Source organism: Vipera berus (genome assembly GCF_964194415.1).
Source record: "Vipera berus genome assembly, chromosome: 9".
NCBI classification, from domain to species: domain Eukaryota; kingdom Metazoa; phylum Chordata; class Lepidosauria; order Squamata; family Viperidae; genus Vipera; species Vipera berus.
This window is the reverse complement of record NC_138212.1, coordinates 8,023,916-8,042,502: the sequence shown is the minus strand read 5'-3', so window position 1 is coordinate 8,042,502 and position 18,587 is coordinate 8,023,916. Positions and strand designations below refer to the sequence as shown.

Sequence of the window (18,587 nt, the reverse complement as noted above, 5' to 3'; positions counted from 1 at the left end):
CAGCAACGGCAAGAGATGGGCAGAAAATACGTAGTATTTATGATGGTTCTACTATCCTGGCGTCACGTGACTTCCGTGTGTGATCTTCCCAGCCAGTTTAGGACAAGGAAAATCATTGGAGGAAAGACAGATCACTTAATGACGCCTGATTCACTTAACAAGTGCAGTGATTTACTTAATAACGGTGACCAAAAAGGTTGTAAAATCCGGTACAACTAATAGCAACAGCCTTGCTTAGCAATGGATATTCTGATCTGGTCATAAACTGAGGACTATCTTTAGAAGACTTCCTATTCCCTTCCTATTCTGAAGATTAGGTCAGATTAGGAGACTTGCAAAATCTCTTCCATGAAACTAACTGGAATCTAGGCCTGTTCTCCAACATGAAGGAACCAATGATAGAATAGTCTTGTGAAGAGTTTCGTGTGTGGGGGGGGGGGAGTGTTTTTAAAATGTTGTAGTAGTACTACATGTAGCAGGAGGACTCATTAGCCTATCATAGGTTAGGGTAGTAGGAGTTAACCCGGCTGCAAAGTAGCAATATGATAACGTACTGTAATCTGAAAATTGTGGTCTGGGTTGGGCTAATATGTGGACCGTTTTTCACACTTATGACCATTGCCGCATTCCCAGGGTCATATGGTCAAACTTCAGATGTTTGGCAACTGATTCATATTTATGACGGTCTCAGTGATCCCGGGGTCACGTGATCCCCTTGTGCGACCTTCTGACAAGCAAAGTCAATGGGGAAGACGGCTTCACTTCACAACCGTGTCACTGACTTAACAACCGCATTGATCCACTTAACAATTGTGTCAAATGGAGCAAAATTCACTTAGTAACTTTCGTCATTCAGCCACAGAGGTTCTGAGCTGAGTTGTGGTTGTCAGTCGATTGCTATCTGTATTAGAGGAAATGCCTACATTTCACGGGAAAAGCAGAGCAAACGTTCTTTGCTTTTTAATGAAAGGAGGCAAGCAAAACCCACCAGGAATGGAATGGGTTTAAGATCAAATATATGAGAAACTGCCATGAACAGAAAGTAGATTTCTATGTGAGAAGCTAATATAGACTAATAGATTAGTTATTTAATTCCTCATTTGGACCCTAACTGCTGGACATTCCTGGCTGCTGGTTTAGTAATGTTGGGTGGGGGGGGAAAAAGTTCAGTTAACCATTAACAAGTCATTAACTGTTCTGTGCTCTGTTCCTCTCCTTTAAGCGGATGTCCAGTCTCTCTCCTGCAACACTTGCATTGTTTCCACATGCTGTGGGGCCTCACAGCAGGCTAATCCTTATTATCCTGCCACTCCGGGAAAAGAAAGAAAAAGGGCATTGCTTACCCAGAACTAGCTTGAGCAGACACAGTGACCTCACCAGCCATTCTGAAATTAGTGAAGGGTGCTAACTATTGAGAGCTGAACATAAGGGACCAAAGACTGGTTAGACGTGTCACGGAGATGATTTATGAAGTTCTTGGTGTAGGGTGTAACCATGATTGTCCTGGACAATTTCAATGTATATTGAGCATTCCAGAATGAAAATCTCTAAATGGACTCACCAAGACATGGTTGCCTAAACAGCAATTGTTCTCCAAAGGCAAGAAAGTTCCAAGAATAAAAGTCAGTTTATGTGAAATACCCAAATATCTTAAAGGGGGGGGGGGGGAAATACCTAGGAAAATTGAAGCAAATTTTACGGTTTGCTGTCCTCTGCTGTTCAAATCATGCAATAAATATTTCTCTTTCCTTGCAAGGATATTGGTGAGGCATTCCTGGAAAAAAAATACACCTCTTATGAGACGTAAGTCTTAGTTAAATTGACTTGTGACGTGGAGAACCCCATTTTCAATGGGGATTCTCAGGGAAAACTATTCAAATCCATTCAAGAACTGCCCACAGTCAAAACCAGTTTTCTTTATTGAGATCATTGCAAGTATAAAATATACACAATCTGAGTGAACAAGATTAGGTAAGACTGAAGACAGTCAGTACAGTCATCTATATGCAATGCACGAAGGCATAATAAACAGACTGTCTTTGATGCTTTCTGGTCTTGAAAGGTACTGCCTTGGCCAAAGGTAAAAAGAGAAGGTTTCTTTGTAAAAAGAAAATGTCCATTGTACCTAGCTGATAACTTATAAATCATCATTAACAATTACTTAAAAGAGCCGTGGTGGCACAGTGGTTAGAATGTGTGATGTGGACACAATGGACTGTAGGCCAATGACATAAAGCAAGCTTTCCCAACCATCTTTGTACTCCCACACATCTGAAGGATATAACTGCACAACCTGTGACAAGGAATGATGAAAACAATAATCCACACAACTGAGGAACATCAAGTTGAAAAGGGCTGGTCTAAAGAACTTTGGGCAACAAAGCTCCAAAATCAAAGAATGATAAAAAACAGTCTATTGGGATACATTGTTATGACAATCTACTGAAAATGAATTGATGTGAAATGACACACTAACCCACTATAGTATAGTGTAGTGACTATACTAACCAATTTTCAGATTTGTGCTTTGGCCTTCAGCTTATGATCTATTGGAATATAGGATTTTTTTATTATAATCCTTTAATACAAGTGCATCCATTAAAGTCACAAAGCTCTGTGTGTGATTTTCTGTAGCAGGAGCCCACCTGGAAGCCATTCTTTAACCAATTAAAAAATGGGTTGGGAAGCTGGTCACAGAATATTACTTTCCAATGGATAGAAACTAATCAAGGAGAGAACCAGCCTAGAACTAAGGAGAAGTTACAACTATTAATCAGGGTTGCCTCCAGAAGTGCTGGGTGCTCCAACAGTGGAGTTTTTAAAGAAGAGATTGGAGAACTATTTGTCTGAAATGGTATAGGGTTTCCGGCTTGAGCAGTGGGGGTTGGACTAGAAGACCTCCAAGGTCCCTTCCAAACCTGTTATTCTGTTCAACCCATCCCTACATAGCCACTGAAGGACCAGAAGCACCATGAAGACAAGGTAGCAGAACAAAAGCCTTAAAGAGCCAATAAGCCATGACAGCTTTAGCAATTGGCAAAGACTTTTCTGTCCCATTCTGCTCATTTGGCCAGGCCACAGGTACAGTATGTTCATTCCTCCTTCCCCCCCCCCTCTTCTTCCTTGATTCTTCTTTTTAAAGCAGCAATTCACTGGAAAGGGAGGAGGCCAGCTCCATGCATTTCATTTCTGAATCACCAACCCACTAATGTGGGAGTTAGTCTGCAGAAAAGAAAGAAAGAAAGAAAGAAAGAAAAAAGTATGTGAAGCATCTCCAGTTACCAGGAAAGTGGTCCAGCCTTCCTCAAGCCTGACAGGCTTCAGATATTGTAACTTCTGATTTCCATCATCTCCATAGGAATAACGTAGGAACACATCAAAAGAATATTAGCTGAACTGGGGTTTCTTTTTTAACTCGTGGAATTCTGGGGCTGAAAATTAACTACAAGGAGGACTGATCCATGCCCACGTTCGATTTCTTTCCCCAGTTACTCAGATCAGTGATGGGGAATCACTGTTAAAGCAATGGGGGGGAGGGGGTCAATTGCTAATTCAGAAGGGAAGGTATGACTGTTGAGCTAACTGCCCCACCATCTACCCTTGATTAGACAAGGACTGTGGTAAACATAGTGTCAAATCCTCCAGAGCTGCATAAGGTGAAAATTACTTCTCCAGCCTCAATCTTGTCACTTTCTCTTTCACAAACTTCATGAAAGCAAAAGCAGTAACGATGTTCAAGCAAGTGGATTTGTTTTAATTTGTAAGCAATATATCTGTTCGTAGATGCCCATGGAGGTTCTCAGTCATCCAGGTCATGGTTTGTCCCAAAGGTGCTTTTATTTTACTTCCAAAAAGGCAGCTGGACTTTCTTTCTTTTTCCTTGAAGACATTTTGCTTCTCATCCAAGAAGCTTCTTCAGTTCTGACTGAAGTGGGGGGGGGAATCACCTTCGGTATTTCTGTTTGTGTTTAAGACAGAAACTTTCTGACTGTTGTTCTCTCCGCCTTATTGAAGAGGTGTCTGGTTTGGTGATTAAGTACATTATAGGTTCATTAAGCTGTTTTTTTTTTGTTTTTTTTGTTTTTAGGGCTTACAATACAGGTTTTCTTACTTCCTACCTCAAATCTGGAAATAAATTGTGTTACTGATTTTCAGCAATTGTTCCCCTAAAATTTCAGTGTCGGGGCAGAGAGGCTTTGAGGAGCCAAGAGCAAGGTTAGATCACGTTGGAATCAAACTGGGGGGGGGGGGTAGGGAGAGAAATAAAAACAACCTCATTTACTGACTGTGTTGCTATAAAATACTTCACGTTGCAACTGAATTAATCCATTTTGATGGTTTGTGCACACACAGAAACAAACTCATCAAACAGGCTGAGTTTGCCCAGCATTTTATGTCTTCCTGCCAATTCACCAAAGTTTGAACCAAACATAGCATGTTGATTAAACATTTTGTGTGAGCACAACCACAGATTCCCACAGCAGCTTCTCTGGAGCATTCCCCCATTCATGTGCTATTTACCTTCATTGTGCGGTGGATCCACCCATGGAAATCGTTAACCTTGGTGTACACACCAGGCTTATTGGCCAGGGCACAACCTGTGCCCCAGCTCACAATGCCACACAGCCGCCAACGTGACACTTGTGAAATACTGTCTTCACACATAAAAGGGCCCCCGCTGTCACCCTGTTGTGTGGAAGAAACCTAGGTTAAAACGAAAACCTGCATTTACGTGTCATCCTCACTTCTGTATTCACTGCACTGCTATCCCAGAATTCAAAGACCACATGGGCCTGGATGTCTGGGGACACTGGGAGTTTTAATCCATCCACATCAAGTCAAGGAAAGCTATTATGGCTTGTTCCCTTCTGGGAAGAGGGGGCTTCGTAGTATCCGTAGCAGAACATCCAGATTCAACCATAGTTTCATTCCATACAGCATTAACCTTGTGAACTCTCAGGCTTCCTCCTTCCGTTATATATTCAAGATGGACAGTATTTAATTTTACTCTTATGTATATGTAGGGGTGTGGGTCTATACATATGTTGTGTGTGTGTGTGTGTGTGTGTGTCTATTCAAGGTGGACAGTATTTAATTTTACTCTTATGTATATGTAGGGGTGTGGGTCTATACATATGTTGTGTGTGTGTGTGTGTGTGTGTGTATATGTTTTAGGTGTGTGTCACATTTGTGTTTCACTTTGAGAGCGGGCAGCTAAATTTCATTTTTGATGTGTGCCATTGTGCCCACAGTAACAAAAAAATGACAATAAAGATTATTTTATCTTATCTTATAACAAAAGAAAGTTTAGGTTTTTAGGTTGTGTGTCCTAAAAGATGTAAAATGACCTCTTTTGTGGCAGTCATTAAGTGAACATCATCGTCATTAAGTCAACCAATTGTTTGCTATGGGTGTGGCTTTGCCAGGGCTGGCTGGGGAATTCTGGGAGTTGAAGTCCTCCCATCTTCAAGTGGCCAAAGTTGAGAAACCCGGTTCTAGAGGGCACCAAGTCCAATTCTAAGAGCTTAACGCAAAATTGGGTGAATGGATTCACTGTAACAGAGATTAGGTTGTTCACAGTGGGCAAAGAAAAGAATCCAAACCACTCTGGAGAACTTGTTTGGTCTTCCTTTAACGATTGCTAAATGTATCAGTTCTAGAAGCACTATATTTTTTAACTGAATCTAAGGCGTTCAAACCAGTCAGTCCTAGAGGAGATCAACCCTGACTGCTCTTTAGAAGGCCAGATCCTGAAGCTAAAACTCAAATACTTTGGCCACCTAATGAGAAGGAAGGACTCACTGGAGAAGAGCCTAATGCTGGGAAAGGTTGAGGGCAAGAGAAGAAGGGGACGACAGAGAATGAGGTGGCTGGATGGAGTCACTGAAGCAGTAGGCGTGAGCTTAAATGGACTCCAGAAGATGGTAGAGGACAGGAAGGCCTGGAGGAACGTTGTCCATGGGGTCGCGATGGGTCGGACACGACTTTGCAACTAACAACAACAACAACACAAGCTTAGTGTATATTTCCTGGATTACTTTTCGCATCAAAGGAAATTGGCCACACGTTCCCCTCGCTATGCTTGACAGATCAGAAGTGCTCTTAATGCACCCCTTTTTTTCATCTACAATACCCAACTCCTTCTTCACCATGCCAAACAGCCCCTACCTGGCAAGCATCTGTGCCTCCAGCTGCAAAACCAGCACAGAACATCCTGGGCCTTATCTGGCTGCCATAGTAATCGGGGGCATTGCAGACACTGGTGCTGATGATGGGTACACTGGCCTCTTGAAGGACATCAGACTGCTGGCCTACAAAGAGGGACAAGGGAGAAGCTGCCTTCGTACCAGACGGCCTGGGTGCTTCCATCGGCTCAAGGCAGCTTTGCAGTAGTTGGCAAGTTCTCTCTTGATGCCGTGCTTCCCCCAGGCCCCGCTGTAAACCTTCTTCAGCTCCTTCTCACCTTCTCTAGGAAGTAACTGAATATAACTCAGCCAGATTCTTGCAGAAGAGCATAAAGCCACATAGGCAGAAAAGATAGAGCACTGCAGTGCTTAGAAATCAAACCCTTATAGAAATCTACAGTTCTGGATTTCAAATTTAGTCTTTTTCCTTCGTTCACGATCAGTGGACCCTTGCCCATTCTCTTAATAGCCTCGGAAGGGACCTAACCTATAGCGCATAATTGTTCTTTCTGTTGTGGAAACTGCTGGCAACTGCCTTATCCAGCTTTAATGGGTATAGGTCAGGGGTAGGCAACCTCGGCTCTTTTATGACTCATGGACTTCCACTCCCAGAATTCCTGAGTCAGCTATGCTGACTCAGGAATTCTGGGAGTTGAAGTCCATGAGTCATAAAAGAGCCGAGGTTGCCTACCCCTGGTATAGGTCAGGGATACAGAGTTCTTTCCCCTTCCTGAATTATGATTAAGAAGTGCTGGGCAGCAAGGGATGCTGGCAGTTGTAGTTCATCAACATCTAGCGAATCAGAGGCTCTCTAGACAGGACCTCAGACTTGTTTTCAGATCCATTGAGTTGGCCTTTGGATCTGAGATGTTCCATTATCAACCCACAGTCTTTCCAAAAGTTTGTTTTGTTTTGTTTTGTTTTACATTTTCCTTAAGCAGAGAAGTAAGGACTTCTGGACTGAAAAGGCAAACATCTGGAGAAAAGAGTTATGTGAAGCCTCAATCAAAGCAAGGATCTTCACTTTCACTTTTCCCTGAGCTGCTTTGGCTCCAGCTTCAGAACAGAGACCGGCTCATTTCTCTTCCGATCCACTGAGGCCGATTTATGTGAGCTTATACGTGTCCCGCTGTAACTGTATTATTACCCAAAGAGGTCTGCAAACTCCAGTATCTTCAAAGAGAAGCAAGACACAGAAACTGGCATCTCGTTGCTTGTCTTAGGTGCCAACAAGAATGTAATGATACCTGATAAATGAATAGTAATATAAATTCTGTAGCCTATATAAAATGCTGGGGGGGGGAAGGAAGGGGAAGAAAACATTTATCTGCTAGCTTTATGGCAGTTGTGAGGCTTACATTCATGGATAGATATAGGTCTATGCAGGGCAATTATAAATACTCTCTTTATTTTGTGTGTATTTTCTTCCTTTTGGCCTGGCCTGCCTGCCTGCCTGTCTGCCTGCATCCCCCTTCCCTCCCTCTCCTTTCTTTCTTTCTCTTTCTTTCTCTCTTTCTCCTTCCTTCCTTCCTTTCCTTCCTCTTCCCTTCCCTAAAACGCAGAACTTTTCAACGGAAATTAAGCTCTCAAACAACTTGACTGAAAACTCCAACTGTGCAAACACTACTGCCATCTTGTGGCAGCAAGAGGCCCTTACCGTAGTATTGTGTGTTGCCCCATCCCGTCACAGTACAGATCTTGCCATCCACCAAGGTTTGCCCCAATGCTGGGAGGCAGATTGGTTGAATAAATTCTGTAAATTTAAAAAAAAATGCATTGCTATCTTGGGAAGGATTCTTCTTTCCCTGGCTCATGGTCAGGAGTGGCAAGTTGCTTCTGTGAATGGTGTGCCCAAAATGTATCCTTTTTTAAAAAAAAATCAAATGGAAGAGAGAATTTGTGAATTGGAGAAATTCCTCAAAGGAAAAGTGACTTTCAATGCAATCCCCACTAGATGGTGCTGGTCTTCCACAACTTTAGGGAGAAAATGGCCAGGGGCAACATGGACATCTCAGGCCATTTTTAAGATATATTTTTTATCCTGCCTTTATTATTTTATAAATAAGGCAGCAAATATACAGTACCTAATACTCCTTTCTTCTCTATCCGTTCATCTTAATGTGAAGATGTTGCACACAAACAGAGGATGGGTGGGCTTTGCATTGTGATGTCATGACCCAACAACTCCTACCCCGCAATATTCTCACCATTGAAGGAGAGTGGTGTGGCCAAGCGCAACAAGGCAACGTCATTGCTGTTCTCCTCACTATTGGGGTCCACAAAGGGCCTGTACCCACCATGGTACACAATGCCGGCCACATTCATCTGCAGCCCCCTAGTGGATTGCTGAGATATGGCGCCCATGAACACTTGCCAGCGGCTCACCACGCGATTCCTCCTGCAAAGCAAACCCAAAAGGGGAAAGTTGGACAGCAGCTGGGATCAGTGGGACTTTGGATTTAGTGATCTCTTGAGAGCTGGGCACATCTAACAGGTTTGCTTGAATTAATTAAAGACATAGCGGCTGCATTCACATCACAAGCTGAACTTGATTCGTCGTAACCTTGGTTATGGTTGGTATTTTTATTTTATTTTGGGGGCATGGCTTGTTAAAGGCAGGAAATGGCTTTTATGGCCAAGCAGAGCACATGGTGCTAACCCCGCCCAGATGTATTATTTCATTTGCTTCAAAATGCAAAAAACAGCAGCCCTGTGGTGGTTTTTTTTTGGGGGGGGGGTGTCTCTTTTTTCAGTAGCACTTTGATATTATGACCAGCCTTGCGGCTAGATTTACCCATTACCCAAAATGTTCATTACTTCCATTTATTAAGAAATAAGCCACAATTGTCTGAGTTCACAGCCTGCTAAGCTTGAACTAACCAACTGTATATTGACTTAGGACCTCTTCCTAAGGTCACAATCTTAACAAGCTGAGGAATCTTCATGGCCTTAGAGACCAGCGTTAAATGCTTTTTTGAGTAAAATCTACAATTAGCAACAAATCAGGGCGCACTTTAGAGGGCTTCCTTGAATTCCCCAGCTGGCATGGCTGTGGGTTTAGAATTCTAGGGATTGAAAGCTAAACATCTGGAGGGCACTTCTGAACTCTGAAATTGCTCATCAACAGTTGACGTTCCTCCCTAGTGAGCACTCAGAAACATCTGGTCAACTCTTGAGAACAATCAATATTACAAATCTGGATCTTATTCTACACACATCTCTAGGCCGAGACTTACTCTGGAAAGCAATGAGCTGCTGTAACTATCCATTCATTTGAGATGATGGAGCCGCCACAAAGATGTGTCCCATCATAACGTAGGCTGACTTGCCAGGGCCATTTACCCAACCTGGCATCTTGGCCACCTACAATCCGGTCTACGGATAACTTCCTGCGTCCACAGTCTGCAAAGCATACAATAGTTAATATCCATTTTGATGCACCTTTGTATCCCACATACCTTCATGAATGAAATTCATGAGAAGCAAGGATATCAGAATAACCCAGCTGGGCGCTTGGGATGAAACCAACAAGCTGCAGAGGAGAATCTAGCTTTGAGCAAATCGGAAGACAGGAAAGTTGGATGTAGCATATGAATAAGAGAAGATCGGAGGGAGATTTGGAGAAAGGTCAAAGGTGAGAAAGAAAGGCGTCGATTGGACAGGAAGGGGGCAGAGAAAGAGGGCTAAAAATATTCTGGAAATAGTTTGTGATTTCCATACCTTGACAGAGAGTTGCCAGGAACCGGCCTGTCAGACAATCACTGTGAGAAAGATAAGAAAACTCAAGTCTATGGAAGGAGAAGTAAGAGGCATTGTCAAGAAAAGTGCAAACTCCCAATTTTTGCAGTTTTGAATTTTCTGCGGGACACAGAATATCTCTAGTTTTGATTTTCTTAAATGATGATGGACCGATTGCATTCAGTTCCCAGGGATCTTTCATTATAGACTTCAAGTTCACCAGTTGGTCTCCCATGCAAAGACAAGATAATTTAGGAAAAGTAGCTACTATATATATCATGTTGCTTCTAAGCAACTCCTGGACCAAAAATTATTCTCCGTGTCTGTGTGCCAAAACAACCTCATGCTCTCAAGATGCTTTGAAATCTCACAATCCTTGGTCATATGCATCTTGATTTCAAAACATGTGACGTGCATAATGTTTTATTTCTGGGCTGATAAGGCAGAAAATGGGCAATAGGAACCAGCTATCGAGAGACCAGCTGTAATGGCAGGTAGGCAAGAGTTTGGGAGAATGGGCGAAGAGACTCTAGCAAGAGAATGGTTAGACATAAGACAGTAGAGCCCACAGGTGGATAATGGGTGAGGCAAGAGGCTCAGATTAAAAAAAAACACACCTTTCTCTTTCTAAAGGTTGTAAAGAAGATGGGGGGAGAACTGTACTTTCAGACTTGCAAAATTTGTCAATGTAGCTTTACAATAAATTGGATTGGCTCATCTGGTGGTGATTACTATCTGTTTACCTGGCAGGGGTGACGACATCTTTTCCCAATTACATCTATCCATCCCATCGGGGCCAGTGGAGGGAACAGGGGAGGTGGGATGTTGCAAGTCCTGTCCTCCAGGGAAGCTCATCTGATGGAACCCAGAACACATGCCTTTTCTGCTCTGACTCTCATCCTGTGGAACATCATCTCCCTGTCCCACTCACCCCAAGGTGAGATTAGCCCCATCCTTCTTAACCTTCTAGAAAGCCCTTAAAAATGTAACCTTTTTCAGGATCTCCTGGAGAGCCTCTGAGCTAGTTGTACAGTATTCCATTTCAGTCACTTATTCTCCCACAACCCTGGGTTATATGCTTCATTGAGGTTTAATTATTGTAATGGGTTATATTGTTTTATTTGTTACTCTTGGCTATGCAGCCCACAGTCATGCTCAGTGAGATGGGCGGATATATACATTTGCTAAATCAATCAATGAACGCATTCCTTAACTCAGAAGTGCTCAGGTTTCTGTCATTAGGAGTTGCTAGGTGTATTAGGCAGCATCAGTTCCCATCATTCTTGCCCTCTGGCCATGCTAGCTAGAAATACTAGGTGTTACCCTGTACATTAAAGGCTGGGAAGTTTTGGCTTAATGTCATGGTTCCGACAGATGAAACTCTTCAAAGAACTTTGAGGCATTGTTTACCTTAAAGAAACTTTATTTGAGTAGCATAGCATTGGCACTAACATAGTCGAAGCCAAAAACTGAGTTTCCCTTCCCCTGAGCACATAGTATCAAAGCACAATTCCCTCCTTCAGTTAACAGTCATAAATCACATTCCCCAATTAAAGCACGGCTTCCCCTCCAGCTCTCCAGCCCCAATTCTTTATCATCTCTTATTTCAACAACCTTGGTTCTCATGCTAGGTTCAGCGTTATTATGTCTAGCTAGACTCCCATGCACATTCCTCCCCATCCCCCCAGCATCATCTAACCCTAAAAGCAAAAAAGAAGAAAATGGCTGCATTTCCATCTGTTGGCAATGCAAAAACATCCAAAGTTAGCAGCGTGGACACTAAGTATTTAAGCAAAGGAAAGGGAGGAGGAGGAGGCAAGTGGTCCTTACCACACCCAGATGGCCTCTCTAAGCTTTCTCACAAAAGGCAGGCGAGAATCATCCACACAGAAGTAGCCTGATGTTCCGTTGGCACCTATGCTGTCTGCAGCCAGGACTGAATGGGAGAGAGATCTGGAACAGAGAGACAAATCCCCCCCAAATCAGCATCCAACCAGTGACTTGGTAAGGTTTCATTAGAGTACGGCGTTTTCCATGCTTTGGGAAGTGGTAGCACTGAGCCCAAAGCAGCCTTTGCTTTGGGAAAGTCTTTATTTTTAGGCAGTGTCTCCCCTAATTTCTGACCCACTATTCCTGGCGCATGTTTATGGAATTCCATCAAAGAGAGATATGAATGTGTATGAAGGGGTGTTCTTTTTTTTCCTTTTTGAGATAGCAATCTGTTTAAATAGCACAGATCCAATTTTATTTAACAAATTGACAACAAGTAGACTCAGGTGCCACTGGACTCCACCTAATCTCTGGGGACAATCTTACAATGGCATGAAAAGGTCCGAGCATTATAGCTTAGGAGAGCTGGAATCACGCTGAATCAACATGACCGGATCAACATGAGCAACTCTGCCAATCTACAAGCCCAGTTGCCTAAGTTTTTTTTTAATTCCATTTATGTCCCTCCCTTCTCCGAAGACTCAGGGTGGCTTTACAAACTTAGCAGTAGCCTTCATTCTATGTATATGCCTGCTTATTAGGGCTTTCACACACACCCCAGCGGCATTATTACAAAGTCAGCTTAATTGCCCCCAACAATCTGGGTCCTCATTTTACCTACCTCGGAAGGATGGAAGGCTGAGTTAACCTTCAGCCTGGTGGGATGCGAACCTGCACTAATTGCAGGCAGCTGGTGTTACTTAAGGAGGCATAGACTCATACCAGTCTATCTTTGCTTATGCCTCTCACCTCCCCATCTAAAGCCTTGGTGGAGCAGTGGGCTAATGCCTCCTTAAGTAACACCAGCTGCTTGCAATTAGTGCAGGTTCGCATCCCACCAGGCTCAAGGTTGACTCAGCCTTCCATCCTTCCGAGGTAGGTAAAATGAGGACCCAGATTGTTGGGGGCAATTAAGCTGACTTTGTAATAATGCCGCTTGGGGTGTGTGTGAAAGCCCTAATAAGCAGGCATATACATAGAATGAAGGCTACTGCTAAGCTTGTAAGCCACCCTGAGTCTTCGGAGAAGGGCGGGATATAAATGGAATTAAAATAAAAAATAAAATAAAATAAAGCCCCTCTAGACTTTGTCATCACAGCCAGGTTTCTGGTGTACCTGACAAATCCCATCTCCTCACAACTAAGAGCTGCCACCTGGGCATCAGATGAAGAAGAACAAAGGAGTCTCCACTTCCCTTCAGTCTCATCATACACGGTCAGGCGCAGGTCCTCGGTATTCACCTGAACTGAACAGAACAAAGGTAGTGATAAGATAGGACCATCCCTGCCCCTGCTCCTTTGTTGCTCCCAGGTAGACCGGCTGATCCCATCTGTTGCTGAGCTACCATATTTGACAGCTGCTTTTTAATCAGACTGGGTGGGAATTGGAGAAGCTGCCGTCCCACCATTCCTGAAGACATCAGGCTGGAAAAGGTGAGGCTACGTCACAGGTGGTGGAAGAGCTCACAGCCATTTGACGCACACTCACCTGCATATAAGCTTTCCTTTTCACTCCCAAGCACAGACAACACTGTAGTGGGAGATAATAAGATTGATTAGAACATTGGTCAGCAGGACGACAAGCAAAATCCATATTCTACAGAAGTTAATGCTTGCTCTTCACAGTGGAAATAGGGTGGGTAGACTGAGAGGGAGTGACTGGCTCAAAGTCATTCATCCACCTTTCATGCCTAAGGCAGGACTGGAACTCACTGTCTCCTAGTGGTTGACCCAAAGCCAGCTTTCATGCCTAAGGTGGGACTAGAACTGACAGTCTACTGATGATTGGCCCAACGTCACCCACTTAGCTTCCTTGCCTAAGGTGGGACTAGAACTCACTGTCTCCTGGTGATTGACCCAAAGCCAGCTTTCATGCCTAAGGTGGGACTAGAACTGACAGTCTACTGATGATTGGCCCAACGTCACCCACTTAGCTTCCTTGCCTAAGGTGGGACTAGAACTCACTGTCTCCTGGTGATTGGCCCAAAATCACCCAGCCAGCTTTCACGCTTTACTAGCCTATTGTTGTATGCAAGTGTTTCTCACTTCCATGCATATCCCCATCTCTGCCAAGCTGCAGCTGAGAATCACTAGCTTTATTGTACATCACAAACAACCCCAATTTTGTGACTGGGACCCAGCCAGAGTTTGGTGTAAGATGGAGCAATATATAAAGATCTCACAAGGGATCTTACCTATTGCCCAAATCCCAGCTCCGATTCCAGCCAACAGCAGGAAGGTGCTGATTCCCACTGCCATGACTTTAGGCAGAGTCCAGCTGCATGCTTTAAGTTCTTCTGAAAGGTAGAGAGATCATCAGGCAGCAAAGCTCAGAGTTGTGCCCATCAGGCAGAAGCAGGTGTTGGAAAAACAACTCCCTAGATGCCGTTAATAACAGAGAAAAGGTTTTCCCCCAAATTAGCGAGAGGAAATGGAGAAACGGGGCGATTATCCAAGAGAACCAGGTCCTGCCTTTGTACATAACGCCAGCCTAGGATGTTAGTCACCATCCTAATATGAAGGCCATGAGGATGGATATACAGTGGTACCTCGGTACTCATCGTTAATCAGTTCCAGCAGGCACGATGAGTACCAGAAACGATGAATAACTAACACATTTTTCCCATAAGGAATAATGCAGTGAGTTACAAGGCAGCTGACACCGACAAGTTGAGGACCAAACAAACGATGAGTAAGGAACAAAATGTTCACATCAGAATGCACTGAGTACCAAATTCAATGAGTTTCAAAGCAGTTGAGTACCAAGGTACCACTGAATATTCCCTGCTGAGCCAAAAGCAAACAAGCTATATGGCAGGGTTTTGTGTATGTGTGAACCAGGTCTATACTATACAGTATTATTACAATAATTCATCTTCTAGATGTTCTTCAGAAACTCCTCCACCTTTGAACCTAAAGCTAAAACAAGGGGTGGGGAAAGCTTATTATTATAATTATCAGATTAGAGAGAAAGTGACAGAGGTCACCCTCGTGAGCAAACAGCTTTGCACTTCCCCTGAATGCCTGAAAAATGTTCATCGTAAGTCCTGCTCTAGAAACAAGAAAGACGGCAGGAGGGTTGAGGATTTATTTTATTTTTATTTATTTTATTTATTTTAATTCCATTTATATCCCGCCCTTCTCCGAAGACTCAGGGCAGCTTACAAGCTTAGCAGTAGCCTTCATTCTATGTATATGCCTGCTTATTAGGGCTTTCACACACACCCCAGCGGCATTATTACAAAGTCAGCTTAATTGTCCCCAACAATCTGGGTCCTCATTTTACCTACCTCAGAAGGATGGAAGGCTGAGTCAACCTTGAGCCTGGTGGGATGCGAACCTGCACTAATTGCAGGCAGCTGGTGTTACTTAAGGAGGCATGAGCCCACTGCTCCACCAAGGCTCTTTTAAAGGAGGAGAGTAAGATTTGGGGGTTTATTCCTTCCCTTCTCTTTTTGTACAGTTCAACTCACCATCTTTTTCCGCCATTTCAAAAGCAACTAATCGTCAAAGCTGCTCGGCCGTCTGCTTGGAAATCAAGCTCTTCGGGCCCAAGGGCCTTTGGGTCCAATCCCCAAGTCCTAAAGGAAAAAGAATAACAATAGGACCTAGACTTACATACCGCTTCGTAGTGCCTGACAGCCCTCTCTAAGCGGTTTACAGAGTCAGCTTATTGCCCCCAACAACCTGGGCCCTTATTTTACCAACCTTGGAAGGATGGAAGGCTGAGTCAACCTTGCCCAAGACCGAACACCTGGCAATGAGCAGAGTTTGCCTGCCATACTGCATTCTAACCACTGCGCCCCCACAGCTCACGTTAAAAGTTTCTTTTTCTTAGAGCGCTTGGCAGAGCAGACCAGTGCAGCCCAGTAGTTGACCTGTGTTCCTCTTAGAGCTCACCAAATTCTACCTGGAATTTCCTACTAGCGTTGAAGCGTTGTTTAGCTTCTACCTTTATAGTTATTTTGTTGTTATTCAGTCTCTAAGTCGTGTCCAACTCTTTATGACTCCATGGGCCATAGCGTGCCAGGCTCCCCCGCCCTCCACAATCTCCCAGAGTCTGCCCAAATTCATGTTTATACTTAGCTATTTCATTGGGTGAATTTCGAAGGAAGAGAAAGGTACAACTATCCTTGAAGTCTGAAATCTGGGCTGCTTTGGGATTCATTCATTCATTCATTCATTCACCAAGGAATAGTTTGGCCTTCCAGGTTTCCATTGAAGCCTAAAAAATGTCAGGCTGGTTCAGGGACTGTCAGAGGGGTGATCTGCTTGCGCAAAAATCAACACCTTCTTCCATATCATTTTTGAACCTGTGCGGTCCTAATGATAGGAAGCTAAAACCTGGCTTACCTTGAGCATCCTAAACCTAGATGATTAACCTAGCAAAACACATTACCACTCCATGGCCAACGTCCATTCAGGCACAAGAAGAGGCTGTCAGCATGCCTGAAGGACTCTCCAGATTTGCAGGCAAATCTCTCCCACACATACAATATACACAAGACCCAAACGCAGTGCTAAGGGGGAATGGAATTTCCCGGAAGATAGCTTTGCCTCTCTTCAGCTCTGGATTAACCATTAAGCAAAATAAGCACAGGCGCCAAGGCAAGGGGGGGGGGGGAAGGAAACACCACAGTTTTTTCCCCCCATACCTACTATGTCCTTAACTCTTCCACTGCTGTAATTGAGTTTACTCAAACTTTTTGATTAGTTGTCCTTATCCGCTGCGCTGGACTTTAATCTGCATTGTTTAACGAGTGAGTAAAGTTTCAGAAGTTTGGGTTGCAGACATCATGAGGTCACATATATGTTTCCATCGCATGGCAATTTCACTTCCGTTGTTGAGCTGTGCTTAGGGCAGGGGGGGGTCTTCAAACCTGGCCTTTTTATGACTTGTAGACTTCAACTCAGCCTGGCTGAGGAATTCTGGGAGTTGAAGTCCATAAGTCATAAAAGGGCCAAGTTTGAAGATCCCTGGCTTATGGCATCAGTCCGGCTATGGAACTTTATTTATGAACACTCCATATTGCAACATGGCTTTAAATCCCATTTGCATGACGCACATTTTCTCCCAATGCATACAGCTAGTCCTCAATTTACAACTGTGATCGAGCCTGCAATTTTGGTCATAAGGCATGACGGTTGTTAAGCAGGCCATCACATGACCATGCCAGCTTAACGACCATCACGACTTATGACTGAAATTGCAGACTCAAATTATGCCTCCTTTTGTGGCACTTAAGAAATATGGCAATCACACAGCAAATGCCGCAATCATTAAGGGAACCCATTGTGCATATGGGACGTTATTTAATTATTTGTATCCCGCCTATATTATATTTTATAAATAACTCAAGGAGACAAATGTATCCAACAGGCCTTCCTCCTCCTACTTTCCCCACAACAACCACCCTGTGAGGTGGGTTGGGCTGAGAGAGAGGAACTGGCCCAGGATCACCCAGTCAGCTTTCATGTCCAACTCACCATCAATTCTTCTTCCGTTCAATTTAAGATGGACTTACCGGTAATAAATTGCTGGTTTTTAATAGTAATTGATAGCTTGGTTTGTCTGTTCCTGCATTCCAATAGGCCACAGTGTGGCTTTGCTTGCTTTTGATTAAAATAAGGGAATCAGGCTTCACAGTTTAGAAAGCAAAGTCTGCGGTTTAACACGTTGTGAATAATTGAATAAATCGTAGCTCAACAACTTGGAGTTTAATCAGTGTGCGGATCAGGATGGGGCCTCTATTGCTGCAGCATGTACAGTATCCTGTTTCATCTTACTGTATGTGCCACTGTGAGAAACAAACGGCAGAACAATATGGCCCCTGGCTTGATCCCACTCAATTCCTCTTACCTGTTTAACTTGTTAGGGAAAGATGCCCATTTTTGGTCACCTTTCGCTCAATCAAATGAGACACTTTTCAAACAAAGATGCCTAATTTTAAAGGACAGTTCAATTGCTCAGCCAACAACAGCTGGAAAAGTAGTTTTCCTCTCTAAAGTTTTATCCTAAAATATGTTTGTGGTTCTGTTCATGCAATCCTTGCATAAAATGCTGAGACTGCTGAGTTTGCATTGGGGTAAGGGTGCTGCCGTTGCGTTACTGACTCAGCATTTTGTGGGATCCCAACCCCTTTGGGTTCTTTTGTTCGGTGCATGATGTAAAACTAGATTCCCCAAATCAAGGAAGTGATGTGAATCCACCCAGAATGTCTGGCACAGTATCGTACTTGAGCAAAAAGATTGTGTATCGGAGAACATCTGACAATCTCTGCTAGTGAAAGCTGTTTTACTGGGAAGAACATATCCAAAATGCAGACACAGTCGTATATTACAATCCTTTTCAGAAAAGTATTCAAAAGGAAAGAAGACATTAAGATTAGGAATGCCATTATCCACACCTACCTTAGCTATATTCATAGAATACTAGTGATTGAAGGGAATCAGAGCAAACAGCATATCATTTGATGAAAAGGTGAAGTTTAAAAGAGGATGAATCATTTATTGCTATGGACTCAGATCATCTTTCTAAAATGTTTGAGAATCCTCCTTAGCCCCAGGTATTTAAATTACAAAATTGCCAAGCTCACTGTCTGCAGAGTCTAAAATGCCACACAAAGACACAAACCAATGGCACCAGTCCGATATAGTATAGGGTCTCCTCCTTGAG

General features: G+C 43.5%; 1 protein-coding gene across 1 annotated transcript; it reads right to left on the bottom strand.

The window, feature by feature from the left end:
• Positions 1-2,777: 2,777 nt before the first annotated feature.
• Positions 2,778-15,494, bottom strand: HPN (hepsin). The gene is made up of 12 exons (XM_081334515.1): positions 15,385-15,494; positions 14,107-14,208; positions 13,401-13,442; positions 13,029-13,158; positions 11,754-11,876; positions 9,906-9,946; positions 9,422-9,587; positions 8,393-8,583; positions 7,843-7,938; positions 6,169-6,311; positions 4,522-4,686; positions 2,778-3,222 (listed from the first exon to the last, which is right to left on the bottom strand). Exons 1-12 carry the CDS (start codon positions 15,398-15,400, stop codon positions 3,184-3,186), a joined length of 1,254 nt encoding a protein of 417 aa, XP_081190641.1. The 5' UTR covers positions 15,401-15,494; the 3' UTR covers positions 2,778-3,183.
• Positions 15,495-18,587: the final 3,093 nt, after the last annotated feature.

Excerpts from the sequence above, each read along its gene's own strand:
- HPN (XM_081334515.1), bottom strand. Across the intron at positions 13,443-14,106 it reads AGCTGGGATTTGGGCAATAG|TGTTGTCTGTGCTTGGGAGT; the intron begins GTAAGATCCCTT and ends CTCCCACTACAG. Across the intron at positions 4,687-6,168 it reads GAGGCACAGATGCTTGCCAG|GGTGACAGCGGGGGCCCTTT; the intron begins GTAGGGGCTGTT and ends TCCACACAACAG.